This window comes from Lineus longissimus, chromosome 6, assembly GCF_910592395.1.
Source record: "Lineus longissimus chromosome 6, tnLinLong1.2, whole genome shotgun sequence".
NCBI lineage: Eukaryota > Metazoa > Nemertea > Pilidiophora > Heteronemertea > Lineidae > Lineus > Lineus longissimus.
The window spans coordinates 2914999-2938368 of NC_088313.1; the positions used below are offsets into that span (position 1 = coordinate 2914999).

Here is a 23370-nt window from a genome sequence, read left to right on the forward strand (position 1 = left end):
AAAACACGTTATTCGTTATTTTTAGTACGCGCAAGTCCTGGTGCGAAAGACCTTTCACGGGTCCATTGCCCCAGGAAGCACCTAACTAGTTCATCATTCCACATGACAAGTATCGACACATGATGAGCTTACTCGGGTCAAATCGGAGTCAATATCGGAAAAGCGTGATAATTCAGTCAGAATAAAGTGTCCGGGGTTTAAAGGTCTGTATTATGCGCTGTTAATCTCTGAGGTACTGATGGCCATGGCCTCTATAGGACCATATATGTACCTTAATCCGTCACCATACAACAGGGACGGACCGCTAGGCCAACCAGTCAGATTCCCCGGCGAACGACAGCAACACGAACCCGCTGACCGAGAGCCGTTGGCCGTATTCTGACGACAAGTAGCACCCTTGTAGGTCAATAACCTGCGGAAAAACAGCTAATTACCAAATTAAACTCCACATGTTAGGTGAAAGTGTTTCTCATCGTTCTTATCCTGAAGGATAATTATCTTCGATTTGACTGTCGTCCCTGGTTCAACACGCATTTTCCAAGGCAATGATTACCATTGGGTATTTGGTCTCTAATGGATATAACCAAGAGACAGTTATGAAAAAAAAGCAACTCATATCGACCAAAGAGTAATTATTCAAATATTTATCTGGATTTTAGATAAACGGATAATTACATGACATTGATTTGTTTAACCGCCAGGGTATTTTGCTAAGGTCAAATCATACTGAATTCGATATGAAAAATATCAAGGGATAGTTAGTTTACCAAGCTCGCCCCAGTGCCGATATTAAAAAAAATTCAGACAATTTGATCAATTGCCGCCATCTTGGATGTCAGCATCCTGAGATTCAGGGTTTTGCCAATCCTACGTCGAAACTGTTTCGCCAGTTCAGACTGTAAATCATTTTCAGGCCGAATTAGTGAATAAAACGTTTTATCTTATTAATGTAAAAAAGAAGAAGATCTTTATCAATAAAATTCGACACTACTAGTGGGTTTTAAGATGATTGTACGAAGAACTAAGAAAGATTCTTTCCTGATCTATATCCGCTTTTCAAGATGGTGGCAACTTGCTAGTTCTAGAGGCGTTGTAAGGAACGAAATCAGCGCCCTTAGTGTCAAGATTGTTAAATTACTCTCACGCCAGCGGCAGAATACACGATAACATTTGATTGACTGAAGTGTTACATCAGTCCCTCGCCAGGTGGTGCTCAATGGTATAAGTTGACAGACAAGTCGTTTAGGGCCTAGCTGGCCATTCTCCTCCACATTGAGATGTTAGGGTTTCATTTGCTACAACGGCTTAATTTCTTATACACAGTAGGCCTATATTTAAATTCATATCTGTTCTAGGAAACTGCACGAATATAGAGAGTGCATGGAACTGCGCTCTTTGGACTTGGGAAGAGCAATGTGTGAAAAATCGAGACTGGATGTCGTGGAGCTGCGCCCAAGACTGTAACACATGTCCTGTGCCGGACGCAAGTGAGTAGCCAAGTAGTCAATTTGAAATAATTTGTGAATTATATCTGTGATAGATAGAGCCTATGTCAGTCCAGGTTTTGCTTTGGTTAAGAATCATAATGAATATGGCACGGGGGGCGGGGGAGGGCGGGGGGGGGGGGTAAAGGTATTTGTTTACCTTTGCAACACAATAGAAACCAGGCCCTCCCATCACAGTGTTGGAGGGGTACAGTCGGATAAACATGATAAATGCGGGCCTTACGCCCCTCAAAATGAACTTATCTTTTGAAATTTTCTTTTGTGTCGTCATTTCCTCTCCAGGTAAGCACGTATTTTTCTTAGGCAAACCAATGCCGTTAACGACCGCGTATACTGTGTCGACGCTATAGTGACTCCATTTTGCCAATCTAGGGAACACCAGAACTAATTCAAACATTAAAAATATTGAGAAAGTATTGTTCGGAGGGCATGCAGACCAGTGATACATTTGCCATTTTGTAAATTTTGGATGAGTCTTTCTTAGATTGGCAAAGTCTCACCTTAACCGGTTTGGCGCGTCTGTTACACATGCATGTAGCCCCATTAAACGTCCAATAGGCCTTTTGTGCATTCGCCCGTATGACATTCCTCGGCTTCCCGGCAACGCGCGCCGGCTGAGGCCGCTGGAAGGTCAGTATTCCTTTAACCGGCTATAGCGTCTACAAAGTATATTGTGTAGTTACTAGGGCTACCATATTATTGTATGAAATTGGGAAATTAATTTCGAAATAATTATATCTACAACCTCTGCTTTTTACTCTTTACTAAAGATGGCTGCGAAAATAAACTCAAGCCGGATATGCAGTGTTACTCACTCGCATCACAATGGGGTGATCTGTGTAAGACACGAGCCTCGATGAACGTCGACTGTGCCAAGGCGTGTAAACAGTGTGAAGAAGGTGAGCGTGTTATCACATGCATTTTCATTTTTTGACAATTATTTATCGAAGAGTCATACGCAGCTGTCTTGAGGAATTCCCGAGGAATTTTTTTGTGGAGATACATGGATCAAGTTTGAATGATTCCTGGCCACATGCTACTTGCGGGAAGTCTGATATGAATGCTGACCGACTGACGAACTTCCTTCGAGAAAGAGCAAGTTACAGCAAATTACGAAGCCAGGCCCTCCTCGCATAATATGACGTGCATGTATGTATGAGTCGATTTAACAATCCAGAATACGTCACACGTACAATTGATACGGATACTTCATATCGCATACATTATCAATTTTTATTTGTTGACGTAGTTGTCTTGAATTCCCTCCCCCTTCGAAAATGTTCATGATAAATTACTTTGCTCACAGACAATTTATCCCAGAACATTTCAAACTGTTACTCCTGACCTCGCTCTTAATGATAGAAAGATAGGTGAAATTCTCACTAATTTTGAAGAAGAACTTATGAAAGTATGCATACAGTCAACATGCGAGTTTAAGCCAGTTCAGACACAATATATGTCGATCAACTGAGACAGATTAGGAAATTTCATTTTGGGAAGGTCGCTTTTTTTCCACCTTATATTTTTACTTTCAGCTGAATGCAGCCCAGAGGTTTATAACCCTGGGAATTGGGATATATCCCCATCGGAAAACGGCACCCTGCCGACATGGAGAAAAACCCGTTCAGACATTCTTACAACTTCACAACCATTATGGGACACAGAAAACCATCGTACGTCCATCTAGCGAGGTCTTATATCATGCTTTTGCTATTAGTCAATTTCACAAGAAATAATTTAAAAGAATGCACGCGGATTGTTTGCCGATGTCACACAGAAAATTAATAGATGAACAAAATGCGTTTTTTTTTCATGTGAAACGTCTTAGTCGGAAATATCTAGGAATACACACTTTCCCAAAATTGAAAAACGTATTACCAACCAAACGACGAGAATTTGAAGCGAAAAATTCTGGTACACTTTCCTGGAGTGCCCATTATGTCATGATGTTAGGCTTTTTTGAGTGCGGTGTCGACCATCCATGAAATGAACTATCGGAATTTATATTGAACTCGACGCAGTGAGACCACTTTCTCCTCCCGTTCTAAAGAAATAAAGGCGATAGAGGGGGCATGTTTCCATACTGTTATTGAAATCATATGCGGTATTTATCCAAAAGAGAGAATTTTTGACATGAAGGGACTTAACCTTTTGCCCCCTATAGCTTTTGTCTATAATCCTGATCACAGCCTTCGAAGTTTTCAGAGGAAGGTGGTATCCATATGGATTATACATTGTCCACCTCCTTGAAAGCAATAATTCTGTTCTTCAGAAAAAGGATGCTACCTCCTTGCAACTACTGGTCACGCCGGTGGTTATGCGAAGATGTCTAAACAAGTGACGGCAACTATCGGACAGGATTTTTGTGTCCAATTTTACTATTGGATGTACGGACCAGGGCCTGATTTTCCATCCAATCTGCACTTGAATGTATCCGTATCCATTGGCAACGTGACAAACATCATTTGGGCTGACAACCAAAATCGCGGACGGTCTTGGACATTCGTGCAGGTTGCTTTGAAAGCAAAATATGAAAGTTTTGTGGTAGGTATACATTGGTGTTGTTTAATATGAAATTATTGCGAATAAATACAAATAACGTCAAGAATATTATTAAAGACTAGTCTTTATTAATTTTTGATAACGTACATGTATATTTGATTGAGATTTGCGCTTGTTATTTTGATTGAAACAATTGAGCTACATCTAAAAGAGTATACTCGTCGAATAGAATTCTTGGTCTCCACGTAAAGACTACACTGCGCTAAGTTTTATATCTTTGCTACACGGTGCCAGCCCTTTACATGATCGCATTGTCTTCAACATTTGCCTTTCTTTTGGGCATTCGCCAAAAACGATTGCGAGCAATTACAAGCCTGAAGTGTAAACAGTTCAAACTGTTATCACTGTTCTTTATTTTGTTGACGACAGGTCGCTATTGGTGGGAGCCGCGATATCAATCTTTTTGGAGATGTAGCAGTTGATAAAGTCAAGTTAATTGAAGGAGTATGCCCAGAGAGAAAGGAAGGTTAGTTCAGTCTTATAAACTGATTTGAAATAGCACCACTTTGATTACAACGATTACCTTGTAATGCACAATAATGCTAATTGCGAGGGATTTTATTCTGAAAATTAATGATATATGCCATTAGATTTTTATCAACAGAACCATGTCTTCATTTTGTATTAAAATCAATATACTCACCCTGTAATAGTGCTATCGTCTATCAGTGTTACTTTCGCCACATTTTTATACACTATCACAGCGCTATTTTCAGGAATGACCAATGCATGTCTTATGTTTTTTTCGATCCGCCAATCACGGTGCATTTGGCGATTTGTAATGTTACGTAGGCGTTACGTTGAAATAATTGATGGGATAGAGCTGTTTACTTTCGGCCTGGCGAATGAAACGCCACAATTCGAGGCCAATTTCCATCCCATGCACTTGTAGTGGGAAAGGGTCAGTCGTGTCTAGATCAAAAGCTCCTAACAATTGTTATTTTTAAGGCACCCGGAAAGCATCATTCGGAGAATCGGTCTACATCGAGCATGACCACACTACTTACGGTCTCTACTTGAACCTAACAGCAAGCCATGGCCAGTGTCAAGAGTTCTGTCAGAGGAGACAGATGAATATCTCACCACTTGGGAGTGCGAAAGCACTTTGGGAATCCCAACAGGAATATGGTAACAATGTTCCCAGATCTTGGTCTCTATCAGCAGAGTCACTCTTTCTATCACGTATAAATAAACAATATTTCAGGCAGACTAACTGGCGGTGAACATCAATTCTAAAGTCTCCTCCTTTCAAAGGATGATAACTCACAACAACGGCAGATCGGCATGACAATTATTTAGGTTGAGATCAATTTCACGACTCCGACTCACCTTTGAGAATGATTAATACTCAAATAGTTTCATCGTGAATTTCACTTTAAAGCTTTTCACATTATTGGATGAATCGCCTTTTCAACACCCATTTCATTTGAAGTGTGCATAAAAACCGAAAATAACGAAGTCGCACTCGGCATACGTTTAGATCTTCATTATTTACCCCTTATGCACAGGTCCGGACTCGAATGTTAAATCTCCTAAAAAGCCTAAAGAAGAGTCGTCTTAGCATAATGATTTTGTCGATTTTATTGGGAGCATCTAAATATTGTTTAACCCCACTTCACACAGACTTATCAAGTAATCCAAACCTTTGTCCATACAACAACATTTTTGAAATTACATACTTCCTGTTGCACTGTTTACTTCAGTACATTTTGGTTTGCGACGCAAAATCTTCGTGACAGCAAGAGCGAAACGCCCATCTGGTCGGTCAATATTGAAGTATCTTATATTTTGTAAACACACTCTGTCTTCTTGTTTGACAAACTTCAACAGCCATTGTTGGGATGATTGCTGGACTGTCAATTTAGATGTAGGCCTACTGTTTGTTTTATCAACATCTGCCTTGTCTTCGTTGAGAGACACTGTCAGTTCCATATGCATTCAACTCCCAAACATATTTTCCTAGGATATGTATACCCCTTTGCCGATAATGTATAACAACAAAAGGGCTGTTTACACCGGACAAAACCAGACTGGATCAAATCACATCGCTCACGACGTCATGACTGACATATAAAGTATCGTAATGACGTAAGTATGTACATTACATCGAGCCAGACCAGACCAGACCAGATCGCATTCGTGCACGTAATCGGTTTGCTCCCGTGTATAAAATAAGTGGCCATATTATTTCTCTCACAAGAGCCATTTCTTACCCTTTAGCCGACAACTGTTTTGATCTAACTAGATGGGAGTGTGACAGGAACGCTCCAAATGGCGGATGTGAAAACTTACAACAGAAAGATAGGCCACTAGGCTGGATCCTCAGAAACTGCTCCCTATCATGTAATGTGTGCGGTAAGTCGTGTAAGTCGGTAGGCCTACCAGTATGCTACAAAACACTATAGCATGCAGTGCCAGCTACAATCCAGGTGGTTGTGATCCATGAGTCACAATCCATTAAATCCAGCATTCCAGCGATCCAGCTTTTTCGAATACCCAATGCAAACAGGTGCAAGTAATGAGATGTCGATGCCTGACCTTAAGGCCAACGACGCTCGTTGGATATATGGAATTTGAAATTGAATTTGAAAATTTATAATTTCGTAAATGCGTATATATATGAATTTCAGCACCGGGTTTGCCCGTTGTGTGGGCAGGCATTCAAAAACTATAAGTACCAAGTTTCAGCAAATTCGTACGCATAATAATCTTGGCCGGGTCTATTTGGCAAGCCGCTCGCCGAACAGGCATCTTTTTTTGTCCTGTTTGGAGAGCCGCTTGCCAAACAGCACTAAAAAGCCACCCTGTTCGGCAAGCCGGGCTTGCCAAACAGGTAAAAAATCTACCCTGTTTGGCGAGCTGGAGACTTTACTCTAATGTTAATGAGTTCGGCTCTCCATTCAGGACAAGAAAAAGTCGCTGTTTGGTAAGCCGGGCTTGCCAAATAGTCACTTCCAATAAATCTTAGCACTAACGGCATGATGTATTATTGCATTTCTAGATCTATTTTCCTGCACCACCAGTAATTACGAACGGGGTACCCCTTCTTGAGGCATTTCTAAAAATTCGTTTAAGAAGGAGCATAACACAAATTGATCATATCTTACTTACAATATATAATTACATGTTTTTGTGAGTATACTCAATTTATGTATGTATTCTGTATATTTCAGACAACAAAAGAGGAAACTGCTATGACTTTTCCAGCCGGTGTCTTGAGAAGTCGCGATATGGCCAGTGCGAATCGGCCCCGTTGGATGGCCTGAAGCATTGTTCAAGAACATGTGGTACCTGTCGTCATAAAGGGCCGGCTTCCCGAATATTCAGTTAGTATACATTACTTCTGAGATACAGTCTAGAATGGATGATATTGAAATTCCACATTTAAGTACCAGTGGCAGAACGCAACGCTATACATGTAACTCGATTGCATTTTTTATCCACAAGTGACCCAATAAAAACGCGTCAAATTTAAGGACCAAATAATCATAAAGTGCTCAACCAGTGGAATTATAATTTTGCATGCATCTTGATAATTATATCATCTAAAGTGGTGCAGTTTCGAAGAATTTCTTAGACTGCCCAGAATCATTTTTTATGACTCGGCCGTCCAAAGAGAATTTGGATGGACGGTGTGAAGCAGTGGACTGGAAGAAAGACCAGTGACCTGATCCGCTTTGCCAAGGACAGAACCGAATGGTGCCGCATCGTTGAATGATAGCACAGGGTCGTCCCAATGGGCGCGCGGCTGCGGGACATGATGATGGTGATGATGATGATGATGATGATGATGATGATGACGATAGAGAAAATATCAAACCCATTTGCATTATTTTCCATTTCTCAGCTGTATCGATGTGGGTCGGCAAAGACAGCGTAGAACCTAATATAACTCTTGACAATCTGCAAGATCTAAATGCCTCATGGACCGGCCTCTGCCCCGCTTGGAACGTGAGCATCCTCAAATTTGTTCGGGTGCCATGCAATGTCGTCCTGCCATGTCTCTGCGAGGATTACAAAGGTACTGACGAATACTAGCTGGATGGTACGCGAAGGAGCCCGCGTGGGTGATCAGCGGATCCCTTTATAATTCACATCCGTCCGGATGCTCGAGCACGCGGATCTGATCAGCTAAATGTAGGCAGCTAGCTTGCGACAGTCCTGAAGAAGACACGGTAGTATCGTAGCTTTACACACTCATTAAAACCAAATTTGATAGAAAGAACTGGTGTCATGTTCCTCTTTCCAATTAGCCTTCATTCTGATCAACACGGCAACACCATCTATTTCGATCAATACATATATGAACGCAATGTTTCTTTCAATTTCGTATTTATTAACATAGTTCCAGTGTATACCAATATCCTGTCTACCAAGCCAGTCATTGGTCCCAATGTGGGTAACATTACCAATCTTCCGAAGAACGCACATGGATGTCGTGAGATGGGGAAGAGTGGAAATTTCACCCTTGAGTTGGGAACCAAGCACAGGGTGTCGTCGGTTTTGCTGACTATGAATTCAGGTGAAATCCCTTTTTTTGTAGCAAGCCGAAATCATCGCGACAAAGGAATTTACCATTGATTGTGCAATCAGCAATCCGATACGCAAAATAGCGATTCCAGTCGCTGCCACCTGCGACGTGGACATGACAACATGACGATTCATTTCGATTTTTATGTGACCGATAGGCAGCCGCTGCACTTTCCAGTCGCAATTGTCATGTCATCACAACAACGAAGGTCGCGGTGATTAAAATCGCTTGTTTGCGTAGAGTTTTTTTTAACGAGAATTTCCTGGTTTACAGGATTGCATTGAACTGCAAACCGACAGCCTTAGTTGGACCCAAGAAGATTTTCAAATTTCATTATGGAAGTGACTACTTGGCAAGCCCGGCTTACCAAACAGGGAGGCTTTTTCTTGTCCTGAATGGAGAGCCGAACTCATTAATATTAAAGTAAAGTCTCCAGCTCGCCAAACAGGGTAGATTTTTTACCTGTTTGGCAAGCCCGGCTGGCCGAACAGGGTGGCTTTTTAGTGCTGTTTGGCAAGCGGCTCTCCAAACAGGACAAAAAAAGATGCCTGTTCGGCGAGCGGCTTGCCAAATAGACCCGGCCTTTCATTATTCCGTTACGAAATGATGTATCTTCGTGTGTACATTGACGAAATGCATTGATTGTTTACACTGAATTCAAACAGTACTTCAAATCTGCAGAATCGATTTGTTTTTAAATTTCAGGTACATCGCCACCTCTTGGGTACCATCGACCACCCGATAAGATCCCCGAGTCGCCTATAGCACGAAGACCATGTAAGCGAGCCAATAAGTGCACTTACGCGTAACAATAAGGATGTCATTGTGGTTTGGAATGTAACATGAAAAAAAGGGGGAAAAAAGAAAGAAAAAATGCTGGGCAGGATTGGATCACTCAACGCCAACACCATAAAAAAAGATTTAACGCACTTGACCTCTGAGCTATGGAGGCACCCACAGATCCGTGGAGTTTTCTTCACTTGTAAGAATTCCATGTCCCGCCGTACCACATGATCATGACCTCTCAACCTTGGCCGGTTTGAAGAGTTTTTATTCGGTGACAGAAAACCCTCTGAGAGCTTGCATGGCATCCTCAACGCCCATTGCCTGATCATCGAACAACAAGCATTCGCGCCATTTGGCGCAGTCCATGAAGGAAAGGCGATCGGGATGATGAAATGGACTGCATACATACATCTAGAAGTCTAATAACACTTGAAAAAACGTTTTATCATTACTACTACAGATTTTAATCTTGCGGCTGGCAGACCATCCGTCGTAAGTTCCATCGTTGATGATAACTGGGGTGGAGCCGCTTCCAGCGCTAACGATGGGAAACGAAACAACAACCATGCGGAGAACTGGCTAGTTTGTACCTGGACGGCTGTTGGGAGCGCTGGCGCCTACCACTGGTGGTATGTCGATCTGCAAGGCATATATAATGTCCATGGCGTCACCGTGGTCAGAAGGGGAAATTGCTGTAAGTGTTCAAATGTCAGAATTCTGATATTGTGAGGTTGTCATGCGGCTCCTCCCTCACACAGGTCCGAAGCCCAAGGGCTGATTCCACCACAGCGGGAAACTGTCGCGGTTCTGCCGCCTTCTCAGACTGGCTTTCTGGTCGGTTTCAGTTTCAGGCCAGTAACTTACAACAAAATAATCTAACGCCTATGAAAGCTGTACGGTTTCTTGCGTTCGCCGCGGTTGCAAGTTGTAGTGGAAACTAAGCTTAGTTGGAAATAGATATAGGGCTTCGCCTTCAATACGGCACCAAAGCAGGGGTCTTAAGAATACAGGAAACCTTAATATTTTCGCGCGATTTCCGTCTTCGCGAATCAATGTTACTCCCGAAATCCGCCAAAAATAAAACCCTAGCGAAAATTTATCGGTTAGAGTAAAGTACACAAGTGTTAAACGAAATTTAGTCACAATATATGAGCATGTATGTGACATGCAAACCTGTCTTGTTGTTGTGCAAGATGATCGCACGTTCAAACGAACTTTCCAAAAGTATTGGTAGCATTACATGTAGTGACAACATACATTAGTTGATTGCAGGCTGAGCTAATTTTTTCTCTTGACCGCGACAGTAACCTATCACAATATATATGATTTATTGCGCTCTTCACTTAGGTGGCCCCCTCGACGATAACTTCATCGATTTCAAAATCTTTGTGACTCACTCTGTGCCTAAGGACCAGCCCGCGATGGACGACTACTGGCAAAATAACACCAAGGCTATGTGTTACAAAGGCGATAGACTCGACGTGGGCAATCCAATTGCAACATACGAGTGCCGGAACGGTTCGGTCGGCAGATATGTCATCCTCATGAAGAGTATGCTAGGCGTGCGCCAGATAGCATTGAACCTATGTGAATTAGAAGTGTTTGGGGAACCGGTCAATTTAAAGGAAGGTGAGATAGCGTTTTATCAGCTTTTGGGACTCGGGACTGAAGAAGCAGTGAATAACTTTTTTTGTACACCTGTTTAGATCACCAGCAGACACAAAGATGCGCCCCTCCAGTTTTATCGATCTTGACGTTGTTTTGCCCCTTGGCTGTGCCCAACCCTCGGTCTATAATTGTCTCAGCCCGTTCGCACCTAGGCCAAAATTCCCAGTTTCCACTGTCTTAATATCAAATCCATCGACCCACGAAATTACTCCAACGGGGGGGGGGGGGGGCGGGGGGGCGGTCGATTTTGCCCTAACCAGGCAAAGGAAAATACACTAGAACCTCTCTATTAAGGACATCCTCGGGACTACCAAGTGCTGTCCTTAATAGAGAGGACAAACTGAATGGATGCAACCAATTTGGAACCAAACCTAGTCTCCTTAATTGAGAGGTTGTCCTTAACAGAGAGGTGTCCGCTAACAGAGGTTCCACTGTAAACGTTCTAAGAAATCGTACCCTCTGCCGGGAATCTAATATAAGTGTTCATACTCAGAGGGGATGTTTCCGATGAATTTGAAAAGTTTAATCCATAAAGTGTTTTCAATTGTACACAATCACCAAGAGTAAACCGAGTGTAATTGTTGAAGGTATAGACCGATACCCATACCGGCATCGACTTTTTGTACCGGCGCCGACGAAGCTATGCTTAATTAGAATAAGTTAATATTTCGCTTTTAGATTCTGTGCCCAAGTTACCCTATTGTGCTGATGTCGACGCTCGTGCGATCGGCGGTTATTGCTACCGGTTTATCGGAGAACCGGCACCATCAGACCAGCAGGAAATCACATGCAGGAGATGGAACCCACCGACATCGGAAAGTGTCCCTCTCGAGGATCTATCAGCTGCCGAAAGAGACGCCGTCCGGAATTGGCTTTACATTGAATACAGCGCCGAAAAGGTCTGGGGAAAACGTATAGGTATGATCAAGAACGACTGGTCTTTATTAATTCTTGTTACATGTGTGATTATTGCGATTCAGATCCACCGATTATAGAATGGAGAGATCCTTCGTTCGGTAAAGTAAAACATGGTAAAGTAAAAAATACTATTTACTTTGCAGGCACCGAATGTTCAGTTTTCATCGTTGGCGTTAAAGAGAAATATTCTTCACTTGGAAGGACCAAACTATGCTTCGAGAAGCTCCCCAGTGTGTGTAGGAGCCGCGCATCTGGTAAGAATGCGGCCCCAGTGTTTGTTTACCAAAGCAACCTGAAATGACTGTCCTGAAAGTACACGCTTACGCCTAAGCCCGGTGTTACATCAGTTATTGTCCCCGATATTTCAGTGTTTCGATACAATAGACAGCTATCGACATCATGACTTTTCAACAGAGGGAACTACAGAATAACGTGTCACTCTATCTTTAAGCGTTCCCAAGTAAAGAGGGGGAACACTTAGAAATGACAACTCTCAAAAACGTTCCCAATACGTGTAACCACGGAATGATGTTCTATACTTCCGTAATAGCGGATTTCGGCACGAGCATCGTATTATTGCCAATCCCGTGGACCACCTTCTTGGCCTGCGTGATACAGATATTGACCCCTTCGCAGTACATTATACATGTAGATGACGTCACATAAATGAAAGCCAATCAGCGATCATCAAGGTTTACTCATTTTAAACGATGTTTTTGACAATTATTCCTCCTTCAAGTTTAAAGAAACACCCTGTGTTACATTTGTGTCCCTTTTCCTTGCTACACAGATGTCTACCCATTCCCAATGATCAACCTACCGGAACCGCCTGTAGCCCCCGTGAACGTCGGAGCCGTCAATGACATGGCCGTATTCGCTCTTCCTGAGCTGATGGTGGATTCCTACTTGATTCAGTGGGAGATTTTCATTCAGAAACGTCCACAGTGGAGCATGTATTTATACATTCTCGAGAAGAACGCGGATGGCTCACTGAAAGAAACGAAAAAACAGAGAATGTCCTTCTGGCAGAGAGGCATCAATTTCGGTGGTTATATGCTAAATAGAGAAGGGATGATAACACTGAAAAAGGGAAACCTTATTGGCCTCAGAACCAATACGGAGAATATTTCTGACATATTACAACTTTCTGAACAGAAATCAAGTAATCAGCTGACAGCTGATCTCTATGAGTATGCGCTCGGGGATTTCAAACCAGTAACCTCAAACATGAGTCTCGTTTTGCCGTTTCGCATTTGGACACTTCCCAAAACAGTCGGTAGGTTTAATTTTTATACATGAGGTTATGTATTTCTCTCCTATAAAATCGGACGGTCTTATGCTATCTAACAATTTGAGAAAAAAATATAATTGACTTTCTTCGTTAGTCTTCAAGTCTGTTTAAGGAATGATGCTACAATTCGCCATAAATAGTCGATTGGTTTTGAGAGAAAACAAAATGCCTCATCATGTACATGTAGACCTAGGCAACAATCTTCCTCGTTGCGGCAAAATGCACGTCAAGCTATCCTTGATCACAATTACGGCACCTGTCCAATTTTCTTATCTCCAGGTTTCATTCCCCATCGCTGCTTTATCACCCGGTCAGCCACACCAGCCGAATTCATGGGAGCGAAATCCGTTCCATACGGCGCGTACTATTCGCCTTTCTGGCGGCAGGCCAGCTTTCACCACACAAACTGTGGCCAGAGATGCACTATTGACGACATGTGTTCTTGGGCCTACACCTGGGGTCCGGACTGCCAACTGAATGCCGGTTTTTATTTTGTTAAAGCTCTGAATTGGTTTTCTCCACAATCCTGGTTGAAATTATGCAACCCGTATGAAAAATACCGTAAGTACAGTTTGAAATGCCCGGGCAAAAGCATTAGTCGTGGTCAGCTGTTTCGACCTACTCCCCCTGAATTGCACCTCCAAAAATATTCCTGGGCTGTTCAATTAGTTCTTCGCTGAAAACTGACTGAACTGATATGTTTGCGTGAGGTTGAGGAGCAATCTCCCATACTTCATACTGTAACTGTAGACCGTGTTTTTGGATGGCATCAGACTGTATAACATGTATTCATTAGGCAAATGCTATTAAAGAGAATCATATTTTTGAGTTAACAACTTTTCCGAGCAATTTGCTCCCTCTCAGTAAAGGACGAACACCAGTGGTACATGGAATACAGGGCCGGATTAGAGCAAGCAGACTCAGATTTTACGTTCCAGTTCGTGCTTAGGAGAAACCCATCTCCTCAATTCCTTATGCTGCATGATCTACATAAAGTTTACGATTTTTTTTAGTCATATTTCCCTTGAACCAGACTGAGAAATCTGCCGTGCATGTTTCCGCTGGCGGCGCGCCCTGTCACCGAGTGACGTCATTCATGGATGGTTATAGCGCCTCCTTGTTCCAATGTGATAAACTAACGACATCAGTCGCCATCTCTCGGTCAGACCACGTAAATATCTGCGATGTGAAGGTCTTTGCAGCCAAAGGTAGGAATTCTTTCAAGTTTCAACGACATCTCATTTTCATTGTATCGCGATTGACATTCTTCCATTACAATGGTCAATTCAGCAATACTTGAAAGTATCTTGACGCTACACAATCATGGAAGAAGGTTGTGCTCGCTTTTTAAACACAATTAAAATACGAGACCTTCAAATTGAGTTCACGTCATTCGAACGAAGGTATGAATGTTTAATTCTCACAAAACACCGAAGTCTGCTGGAAAGCCGGTTCGTTTATACCCGCTCAAACCTTTTCAAAACTCGGACACTGTTAGCTCATGTGAATTAAACGCGACAAGCATTGTTTTATAAACGATCGACAATTTGACTAGGATAACGTAGTTGCAGATCAGACTAAAAACCCTGTAAGATTGGCTTCTTCTGCATGCGTGTCTCCTTCTGCCTGCTCAGCCGTTGCTGGCCATCCAGAGCCCCGAGCCCGCGAGCTATTTGTCCAGATAGCGACGTGTAAGTCTATGATTAATTGGCACCATGTATCAATATCAAGCGCCAAAGCCAACTCACTCTGTCGACAAATTGCGTATTGACATGCCAATGAGGTCAGACAAGCGCAAAGTTTAACCATCTAATCCCATTGTTTGGCGAAATTATTCCCGTTAGTTTTGTTTTCAGTCTCCGAATCGCCATCAACAACCCCGATCCCGGCGTCATCGACCCGAGTGCGAGGGCTGCCCTGGAAGCAGAATGGACCATGTGTTGCTATTGGCGCCGCCCGTGAGAGCGTTCAATGGCTGCAGATAGATCTCTTGGTCACATATGACAGTGTGACAGGTATTGGAAAATTGCCCCCAGGCATTCTAGCTGTGGTTACCGAGCATTTCTGAGGAATCCGCCCTAGGAATATTTGAAATTGTCTCAGAATAATCAGAATAAAATGAAGTTCTTTAATCATTAGATGTGTACATGATTCTTACTGGAACGTTTGTACAGAATGTAATGAGAGTGTCATTATTAAAAAGGAAGTGACTATTTGGCAAGCCCGGCTTACCAAACAGCGACTTTTTCTTGTCCTGAATGGAGAGCCGAACTCATTAATATTTGTAGTTTTCGAAGAGCTCGCCAAACAGGGTAGATTTTTTACCTGCTTGGCAAGCCCGGCTGGCCGAACAGGGTGGCTTTTTAGTGCTGTTTGGCAAGCGGCTCTCCAAACAGGACAAAAAAAGATGCCTGTTCGGCGAGCGGCTTGCCAAATAGACCCGGCCTTAATATTAATGAGTTCGGCTCTCCATTCAGGACAAGAAAAAGTCGCTGTTTGGTGATCTGGGCTTGCCAAGTAGTCACTTCCATTAAAAATACTCATGTACTCATTCTATGACTTGGAACGAGAATCTCATGCTTTTTTCAATAATTTCTACACAGGGCAATCGTTCAGAAAGATTCTTCGAACGAGGTTTCCCTCATCTAATTAAGTTATCTACACGGTGCTTTAAGCACATAGTCTCGTCGAATAACTTGTTCGAATTAAATCACGTAATATTATGGGTGGAAATGATGGAAAGACTATTATCTTCTTTTCGAGAATGATTAATGTGATTTCACTTCCTTTTCAGCCAAAATCATCGTTACAAAAGAGAAAGATAGGCCAAGAAACCCAAAATTTCAACTCATTGTTACTGCGGAAAACACATGGTCCAATGCGGATCCGCTTTACGTCGGCAAGATTGACAACTTGAATCGAACTGAGACAAAGCAGAATACCTTTGTGACCTTCCCTTGTACAGTGTGCTACAGCGGGCGCTTCGTCACCCTACTGGAAGTCGGTGATGCCCTAGGGATGGAGATATGCGACGTTGAAGTATTCGGTGATCGTAAGTTTATGGGCCGGGTCTATTTGGCAAGCCGCTCGCCGAACAGGCATCTTCTTTTGTCCTGTTTGGAGAGCCGCTTGCCAAACGGCACTAAAAAGCCACCCTGTTCGGCCAGCCGGGCTTGCCAAACAGGTAAAAAATCTACCCTGTTTGGCGAGCTGGAGACTTTGCTTTAATATTAATGAGTTCGGCTCTCCATTCAGGACAAGAAAAAGTCGCTGTTTGGTAAGCCGGGCTTGCCAAGTAGTCACTTCCAAGTTTATGAACAAAACAACGTCCTATACATGACATTGTGGAGTTAAGAAATGGCTAGTAGTGCGGACGTTTTCTAGTGCCACCACGCCGGATAAACTGCTGAAGGGAGTAGTTTCTAAAAACTTTCCATGATTCGTTTTTAATGTGAATATGTGTTCGGTGTGACGTTCGTTAAAGGGACAATGCCAGAACTTCCTCAAAAGGCCAATGAGTCGTATTAGCAGCGAGGTGCAGCATCAATATCAACTCGTCAAAATTATCAGTAGAGCAGTTCTGCAATGTTCTACGGGGGACGAACGAATTTTGAGAATACACAAAGCTCGGTTTTTCTGCTCGAGCTTCCCGTGGTGTACTTCGTTTCTGTACACACGATTGTCCGTATTAAAGTGACATTATCGTTAGATTAAGCGGACTGATTTTGATTACTCTTTTAGGTGAGGGAGATGCACGACTGGGTATTGCAAGTGGTTACATCTTAGACGAACAGTTCACAGCCAGCAGTTCCCTGAACGGATATGAACCTCACAAAGCACGGTTAGACTCCAGTGGCGCCTGGTGTACTGACTTCGATGTGATAGAGAAACATTACTTGCAAGTGAGTAACTAACTAATAATAACCACTGTCAATATTTTGTAATAGAAAACAATCCATCTACCGTACCACGCCAACAAACAGCTCCCCGCTCAGCTCACTGTGGGGGATAACAAGGACATCCCTAAAGAACGCCAGCTGGTCACGATGTGCCTATGGCTATCGTGTATAGTTTGGGCTAGGATTGACGCCATATCGCGTATACATTTGTACTTCGTGTAACATGACCGGCATGGGTATTTTAAGCAAGTTGCATCCATTTCGCAACCAGTCAATCCACATCCTTATTTTGCCTAATATATAGATCGGATTTTCTGGAGAGTTAACTAATAGGGACTTGAGCCCAGCGTCAAATAGGACATGTTTTCCTTTTTCCATACATGCTCCCCTATTACGTGGGCATCCGGTTCTGATCGTAGTCTAAACCGTTTGACTGTTCCGCAGTCAAGCTATTCGACAGTCAAGCTGTTTCTTAAAATTCTTACATGTCATTAATTGAAACCGTTTGGCAGACTATCCCTAGAGATACAATATGTTATAAGGTGTTTTCTCAAAGAGTTGCCTTATCGGTATTTTTTGGCCTGAAACATATGGTTACTCTTTTTTCTGAACACCGCAGGTCGATTTGAGGTCGGAATACCACATCACTGGTCTGGAAACACAGGGAAGAAAGAAGGATGGTGTTACTGGGTTCCGACTAAAATATGGAACGGATCAAAATGCGTTAAGATGGTATCTCGACGAAACGAAGCAGCCAATGGTAGGTTAAGTGAAGTAAGAGGACTTAGTTCAGTTGTTCTCTGAAGTTTTTTAAACTTCAGTGTTTCGCTGATTTAGTCTCTGTTGGCCTCTGCTGACCAGGATTTGATGTCGACTAATGCATTCCGCGAAACAACCGTACACTTTGTGGTCTACTTCGATGTAATTGTGATCATGTGATATTGAACCTTTCATTCTATTCCTGACGAAGGTATTCTTTACTGAGAGATTGGGACAAACCAGCAACATCTTCCAACTGGTGACACAGATACGATGTCGCTTTCTTCAAATTCACGTCGAAAGCTTCAATCAAGCAGCATGTCTGAGATTTGAACTACTTGGCTACCAAAAACAAGGTAGGTTTGACAAGGCAACATGTCCGAGATATTGGACATTTTTAACACCAAGATAGCGGTCGCAGTGGTAGCTTGGTTCACTTCGTGGGCTTCCACCGATTAGTGGCTGGTGATGCTGATGTTTTATCAAACATCGTTTTTGTGTTTCATTCATATTACTTATCAAGATGTAAGACTTTAGCATCCTTTCCTCTGTTTCTCATAATATTTCTCTCCTCGTCGACGTTAAATTTTAGGCCCCCGGCCAACTGAATCACATGCAGGAGGTAACATTGGTAGCTCTTGTGTTAGTGCTGTTCTACAAGAAAAAGGATTTGCATTTGTAGATAAAACCATCTTGACCCTCAATGTATTGACATTGCTCAGCTTCCAGACAGGCGAAGGCTACGGGGGCAATACCGCTGGAAGTTCAGTATGGATAAAACTTGTGCTAAGCCTACCGCATTTAGATACACACGATTAATACGTCTTGAAAATAGCATAGTGCTTGAGCTGAATTATCGCAAAGGCCAATGAGGACCTAATGCTTGTATTTTACTTCAGGTTACGCCGACCCAGAATTCAAAATAACCCAACCAACGACCATCTACAGCCCTAATAAGCCAAACTACTATGGGACAGATCGCACAATCTCTTGGACGATAACTCCACCTACCGGCCAATTCGTCAGGATCTACAATGTAACGCTGAACTCAACTCTTAAGAATAGATTAGAGGAGGTACGATGCCTTTGCTTTTAATATGAAGCTGCACTTTTTATGTACTGCAAATTTTTAAATTCTGATAGCTACATGTAGCTAGCTCTGAGACGTTGATTGGAATGCTATGTAACATGCTAGCATAAAGGGATAAACATTGAGACAGCGGCTTGTCCAAGGTGGTGATGGTATAAGGTATTATGCTGCATGTACACGTACGTGTAACTTGCTCTTATTTTTCTCCAGATGAACATCGATGACTGGCGACAAGCCTCTGACACCTTGTGTCAGGATGTATACCTTGCTCTTATTTTTCTCCAGATGAACATCGATGACTGGTGACAAGCCTCTGACACCTTGTGTCAGGATGTATACCTTGCTCTTATTTTTCTCCAGATGAACATCGATGACTGGTGACAAGCCTCTGACACCTTGTGTCAGGATGTATACCTTGCTCTTATTTTTCTCCAGATGAACATCGGTGACTGGCGACAAGCCTCTGACACCTTGTGTCAGGATGTATACCTTGCTCTTATTTTTCTCCAGATGAACATTGGTGACTGGCGACAAGCCTCTGACACCTTGTGTCAGGATGTATACACTCTGTATAAAAATGGCCAGCCGATTGTCTCAGATTTTGGGTACTACATCCACGATGACAGCGGACCCGTGACACTGAAATTGTTTGCATGTCAGCAGTCTGCCTATCATCCTCTGGGATGGTTCCAGGCCCATGTCGACTTCGTCGGTTTGTAGTTTTTTAATTTCCTCTAAGCATGTTACCCCAAGGTTCCTTGGATCACCGGCTCGAACTCAAGCTTAGTTAACGTGTGACACTTGATGACTGTCCTGAATACAACATACGAATTTCTCATGATCCGTTTGTTCCGGTGATGAAAACATTGCACCAGTCGCAATCGGGAGTGCCGGGATGGAAATTTTTTAAAGAGTAGGGCAGTTGAGGAAAATTGATTGACCATTGAATGTAAGCAGCTATCTGCGAGCTTATAAGCTGAACAACCCTTGGCAGTATGGTGGTAAAAACATATTAACACTTTCTCTCCAGATTGCCCTGGTTTCGGTTTCAACAAGAAGAATTGCAAAGGCGCAGTCTCTGTTGACTTGAACGCCACTCAGCAGGCATGTGGTTACATCGGTTCACCCCTCTTCCCTAACGTCTACCCGATCGCTGGAACCTGTGCCTGGGACGTCGCTGGGCGCTGGACATCTTTCATCCAACTCGAGTTTCTGAACTTGGATGTTGCCGGCGACGGTGCTGCCTGCACCGGTGACCAGGTGGCCGTCCTGCTGTCCGGCCTGGGTGACAACGCGAATTCACCTAGAAAGATCGTGTGCAATGGGGACAAGACGTTCACAACTATGAACTCCAACTGGAACAAAATCTCTGTGAGGTACCAACGAGTTAGACCAGAGGCTGGCGCTGGCAAAGGGTTTATCATCAAATTAACTGAAGTCAACATCGATCAGAAGTTATTCAATGAAACGTATGGTAAGATACATAATTGCATAATATTTCTGCCTGTCAGTAAAGAAAATGATCGTTACTGACAACGGTTGGCGGTTGACGAAACTACCTGCTCAGCGTCAGGTTAAGGCAACATTGTCTAAAAACAGAGGCCTACACACAGCAACTTAAAGTTACCGTGCAAGATTGAACACTGTGTTTCTGATCGGTATCATCCGGTATAGATTAATCCATACTTAGTGCTATGCAGGTTCGCAATCTCATGATAAGCTTTTAACGTCGAAGTACAAGGATATCAAAGTACCTGTCGGCGTCGATTATTAAGATGCCGCCGAGTCATCGATATCAAAGCTGATTTCCGTGTGTCGCTAAATGTGTGCAGGGCATGTATCCACAACAGACTTTCGTACTTCGAACTTCGTCCTTCGTAGAGCAGGTTGCAGAACCTGTCTATAGAACCAACATTTTGCTAAACTCAGGCTTACTTTCCGATTTACAGGGGTGTGTCCAAAAGGGTGGTTGCAGCACCTGGGAGCCTGTTACTTCTTCTCCAAGGCCGATAGATTGATCACTTGGACGGAGGCAGACGGGAAATGTAAAGACATGTACGCACATCTGGCAAGTGTTCAAGACCATGACCAACATGACTTTATCACCTATAATTTGCTTACCAACTGGGAATGGGATTGGCAGAACCCGGGCGTTTATATCGGTAAGAGTCAAAACGATCGTTCTACTTTTCTCTTTAACTCAAAACTAGAAAACAGTTCTAAATGAAGTAATATTTTATTTTTCCCTGTAGGATTTTAGAGAATACCGAGCAGTAATAGTGCGTCGAATACAGGATTATGGAGATTGCTGTTCAGAAGCCCCTCGGTAATAGCCCTGAAATGCTGTATGCACCCGGAAACCTTCAAAGATATCATTGAGATCATCCCTGTCGTGGCGCCAGATTCATTCCGGCCAAGGACCAACTCCAGGACAGTCGTTGTCCAAATAATAGGCCATTTCGTTTGCTTTTTTAGGATTGACGGACCAAGAAAGGGATGGACGCTATACTTGGACTGACGGATCTCCCGTCAGCTTCACAAACTGGTAGGCTAACTGAACAACAATTCATTCTCCACACAGTCATAATACAATATACTAGTATAGTCTCTGACTTTATTGGCGTCAATTGCACGTGTTTGTACGCCCTGAAAGTTCGCCCCCACGTAATAGGGGAGCATGTATGGAAAAAGGAAAACATGTCCCATTGTGCTCTCGACAAGATTTAAACATGAAAAAGACATTTATGAAGTAAACTAATATTTGCTACTTTAAACCATCCAAGCGCAGTTTAGACTAGTTAGGAAGCATGAAAATAGCTCGCGGGTCGGGCTCTTACTGTAACCGTGCATTCTCAGTTCTGCAACATTAATTGAATTTGTTGAAATACACTTTGGTTTCCAATTGACAAAGCTTATTGGCAGAGGGTGGAGAGGATTGCTTACCATTAGTTATAGCACAAATGTTTGGTATTGCCTCAAAGTGACTTTAACTCAAAATGGTTCTATCCTTACTTGCAAAATATCAACAGGCGACCAGGACAGCCAGATGGTAGCACTTTGGAGGGCTGTAGCATCATTGAGATCAACAGCCTGAGCTCTGGGAGATATTGGCAGGACATTCCGTGCGCCATCAGGAAGACGAAACAATTCATCTGTAAGAAGTCTGCAGTTGGTGGTAAGACATTTTCCATCAATTAATCAAGCGGCAAAGCTTTTACTAGCTGTGGAGTGGGAGGTAACTGGGCAGCCGACTGCTTGGTATTAATGCCTTTTGATTAATAACTACGTTGGTCCTTTAAATCTTGAATCATGTCTTATTGCCAACCATAATTGCCTAGCTGCAATAAAGACGAGTTGAGAATCAGGTTTTGAATTGTGATTAAAACTTCATTCAAATCTTTCTCTCGTATTTCAAGTCAAAGTAAAGGAAGCTATCAGCAGCAAGGATATCATCAAATCTTGGAACGGGAAGTGTAATCCAAAACGTCAGTTCACGTGCAGCAATGGTGACTGTATCCAGAATCTGTTCGTGTGCGACGGGAATAAGAACTGTCGGAATGGCAGGGACGAAATGAACTGCAATCAAACTCATTACCAAGGTAAACAAACCGAAATATACGCATCTGATGACTTTGTTTTCTGCTGAAACAGCACACTAACTAACTCAAGTTGCTATGCTATCAGAGGTGAAATGGCGCGATTCATAGTTGCTCGTACTATCCAAGCTTCGCGATTGGTAACCGTTGCTAAACGCAGACTATCTCGGTTGTCGGCGGACAATCCACTGTAACAGACTCGCAGTGAATACTCTCCGTCTACTTATTGATTGTAAATGGGGCTGCTCCGTGAAATCTTTAGATTTCAGAAATGCTGCAGCACCATGAGAAAGGAGTCACCAGATGAAATATACTACTCTTCCACTCGTTGCTACACTTACAACAAAAAGTTAATAGCTGTATTACCATATTCAGAATACACCAACGCTAAATATGGTGGATGCACACTCCACATTATCATACAGTAATGACTCTGATGACCAGGTACATCGAATAAAAAATTTGGAAGTGACTACTTGGCAAGCCCGGCTTACCAAACAGCGACTTTTTCTTGTCCTGAATGAAGAGCCGAACTCATTAATATTTGTAGTTTTCGAAGAGCTCGCCAAACAGGGTAGATTTTTTACCTGTTTGGCAAGCCCGGCTGGCCGAACAGGGTGGCTTTTTAGTGCTGTTTGGCAAGCGGCTCTCCAAACAGGACAAAAAAAGATGCCTGTTCGGCGAGCGGCTTGCCAAATAGACCCGGCCTAAAATTTTTACAAGTGATGCCAACAGTATAGTATTTATAGACCCCACATACAACAA

At 42.9% G+C, this 23370-nt stretch overlaps 1 protein-coding gene across 1 annotated transcript in view; it reads left to right on the forward strand.

Annotated features, from left to right (window-relative positions):
- Positions 1-23370, forward strand: part of LOC135489423 (uncharacterized) — a 35739-nt gene that overhangs the window by 6369 nt on the left and 6000 nt on the right. Inside the window, exons 3-32 of the mRNA XM_064774775.1 lie at positions 1356-1487; positions 2276-2404; positions 3041-3178; positions 3778-4049; positions 4437-4533; positions 5016-5195; positions 6288-6422; positions 7241-7393; positions 7915-8088; positions 8413-8589; positions 9304-9375; positions 9845-10078; positions 10732-11013; positions 11731-11970; positions 12114-12224; positions 12761-13246; positions 13763-13822; positions 14275-14469; positions 15118-15276; positions 16056-16313; positions 17003-17163; positions 17780-17920; positions 18131-18275; positions 18819-18994; positions 19520-19721; positions 20040-20483; positions 20959-21171; positions 21485-21554; positions 22039-22184; positions 22426-22608. Of these exons, the coding sequence (XP_064630845.1) occupies positions 1356-1487; positions 2276-2404; positions 3041-3178; positions 3778-4049; positions 4437-4533; positions 5016-5195; positions 6288-6422; positions 7241-7393; positions 7915-8088; positions 8413-8589; positions 9304-9375; positions 9845-10078; positions 10732-11013; positions 11731-11970; positions 12114-12224; positions 12761-13246; positions 13763-13822; positions 14275-14469; positions 15118-15276; positions 16056-16313; positions 17003-17163; positions 17780-17920; positions 18131-18275; positions 18819-18994; positions 19520-19721; positions 20040-20483; positions 20959-21171; positions 21485-21554; positions 22039-22184; positions 22426-22608 (5565 nt within the window). The remainder of the gene's footprint in view (positions 1-1355; positions 1488-2275; positions 2405-3040; positions 3179-3777; positions 4050-4436; positions 4534-5015; positions 5196-6287; positions 6423-7240; positions 7394-7914; positions 8089-8412; positions 8590-9303; positions 9376-9844; positions 10079-10731; positions 11014-11730; positions 11971-12113; positions 12225-12760; positions 13247-13762; positions 13823-14274; positions 14470-15117; positions 15277-16055; positions 16314-17002; positions 17164-17779; positions 17921-18130; positions 18276-18818; positions 18995-19519; positions 19722-20039; positions 20484-20958; positions 21172-21484; positions 21555-22038; positions 22185-22425; positions 22609-23370) is intronic.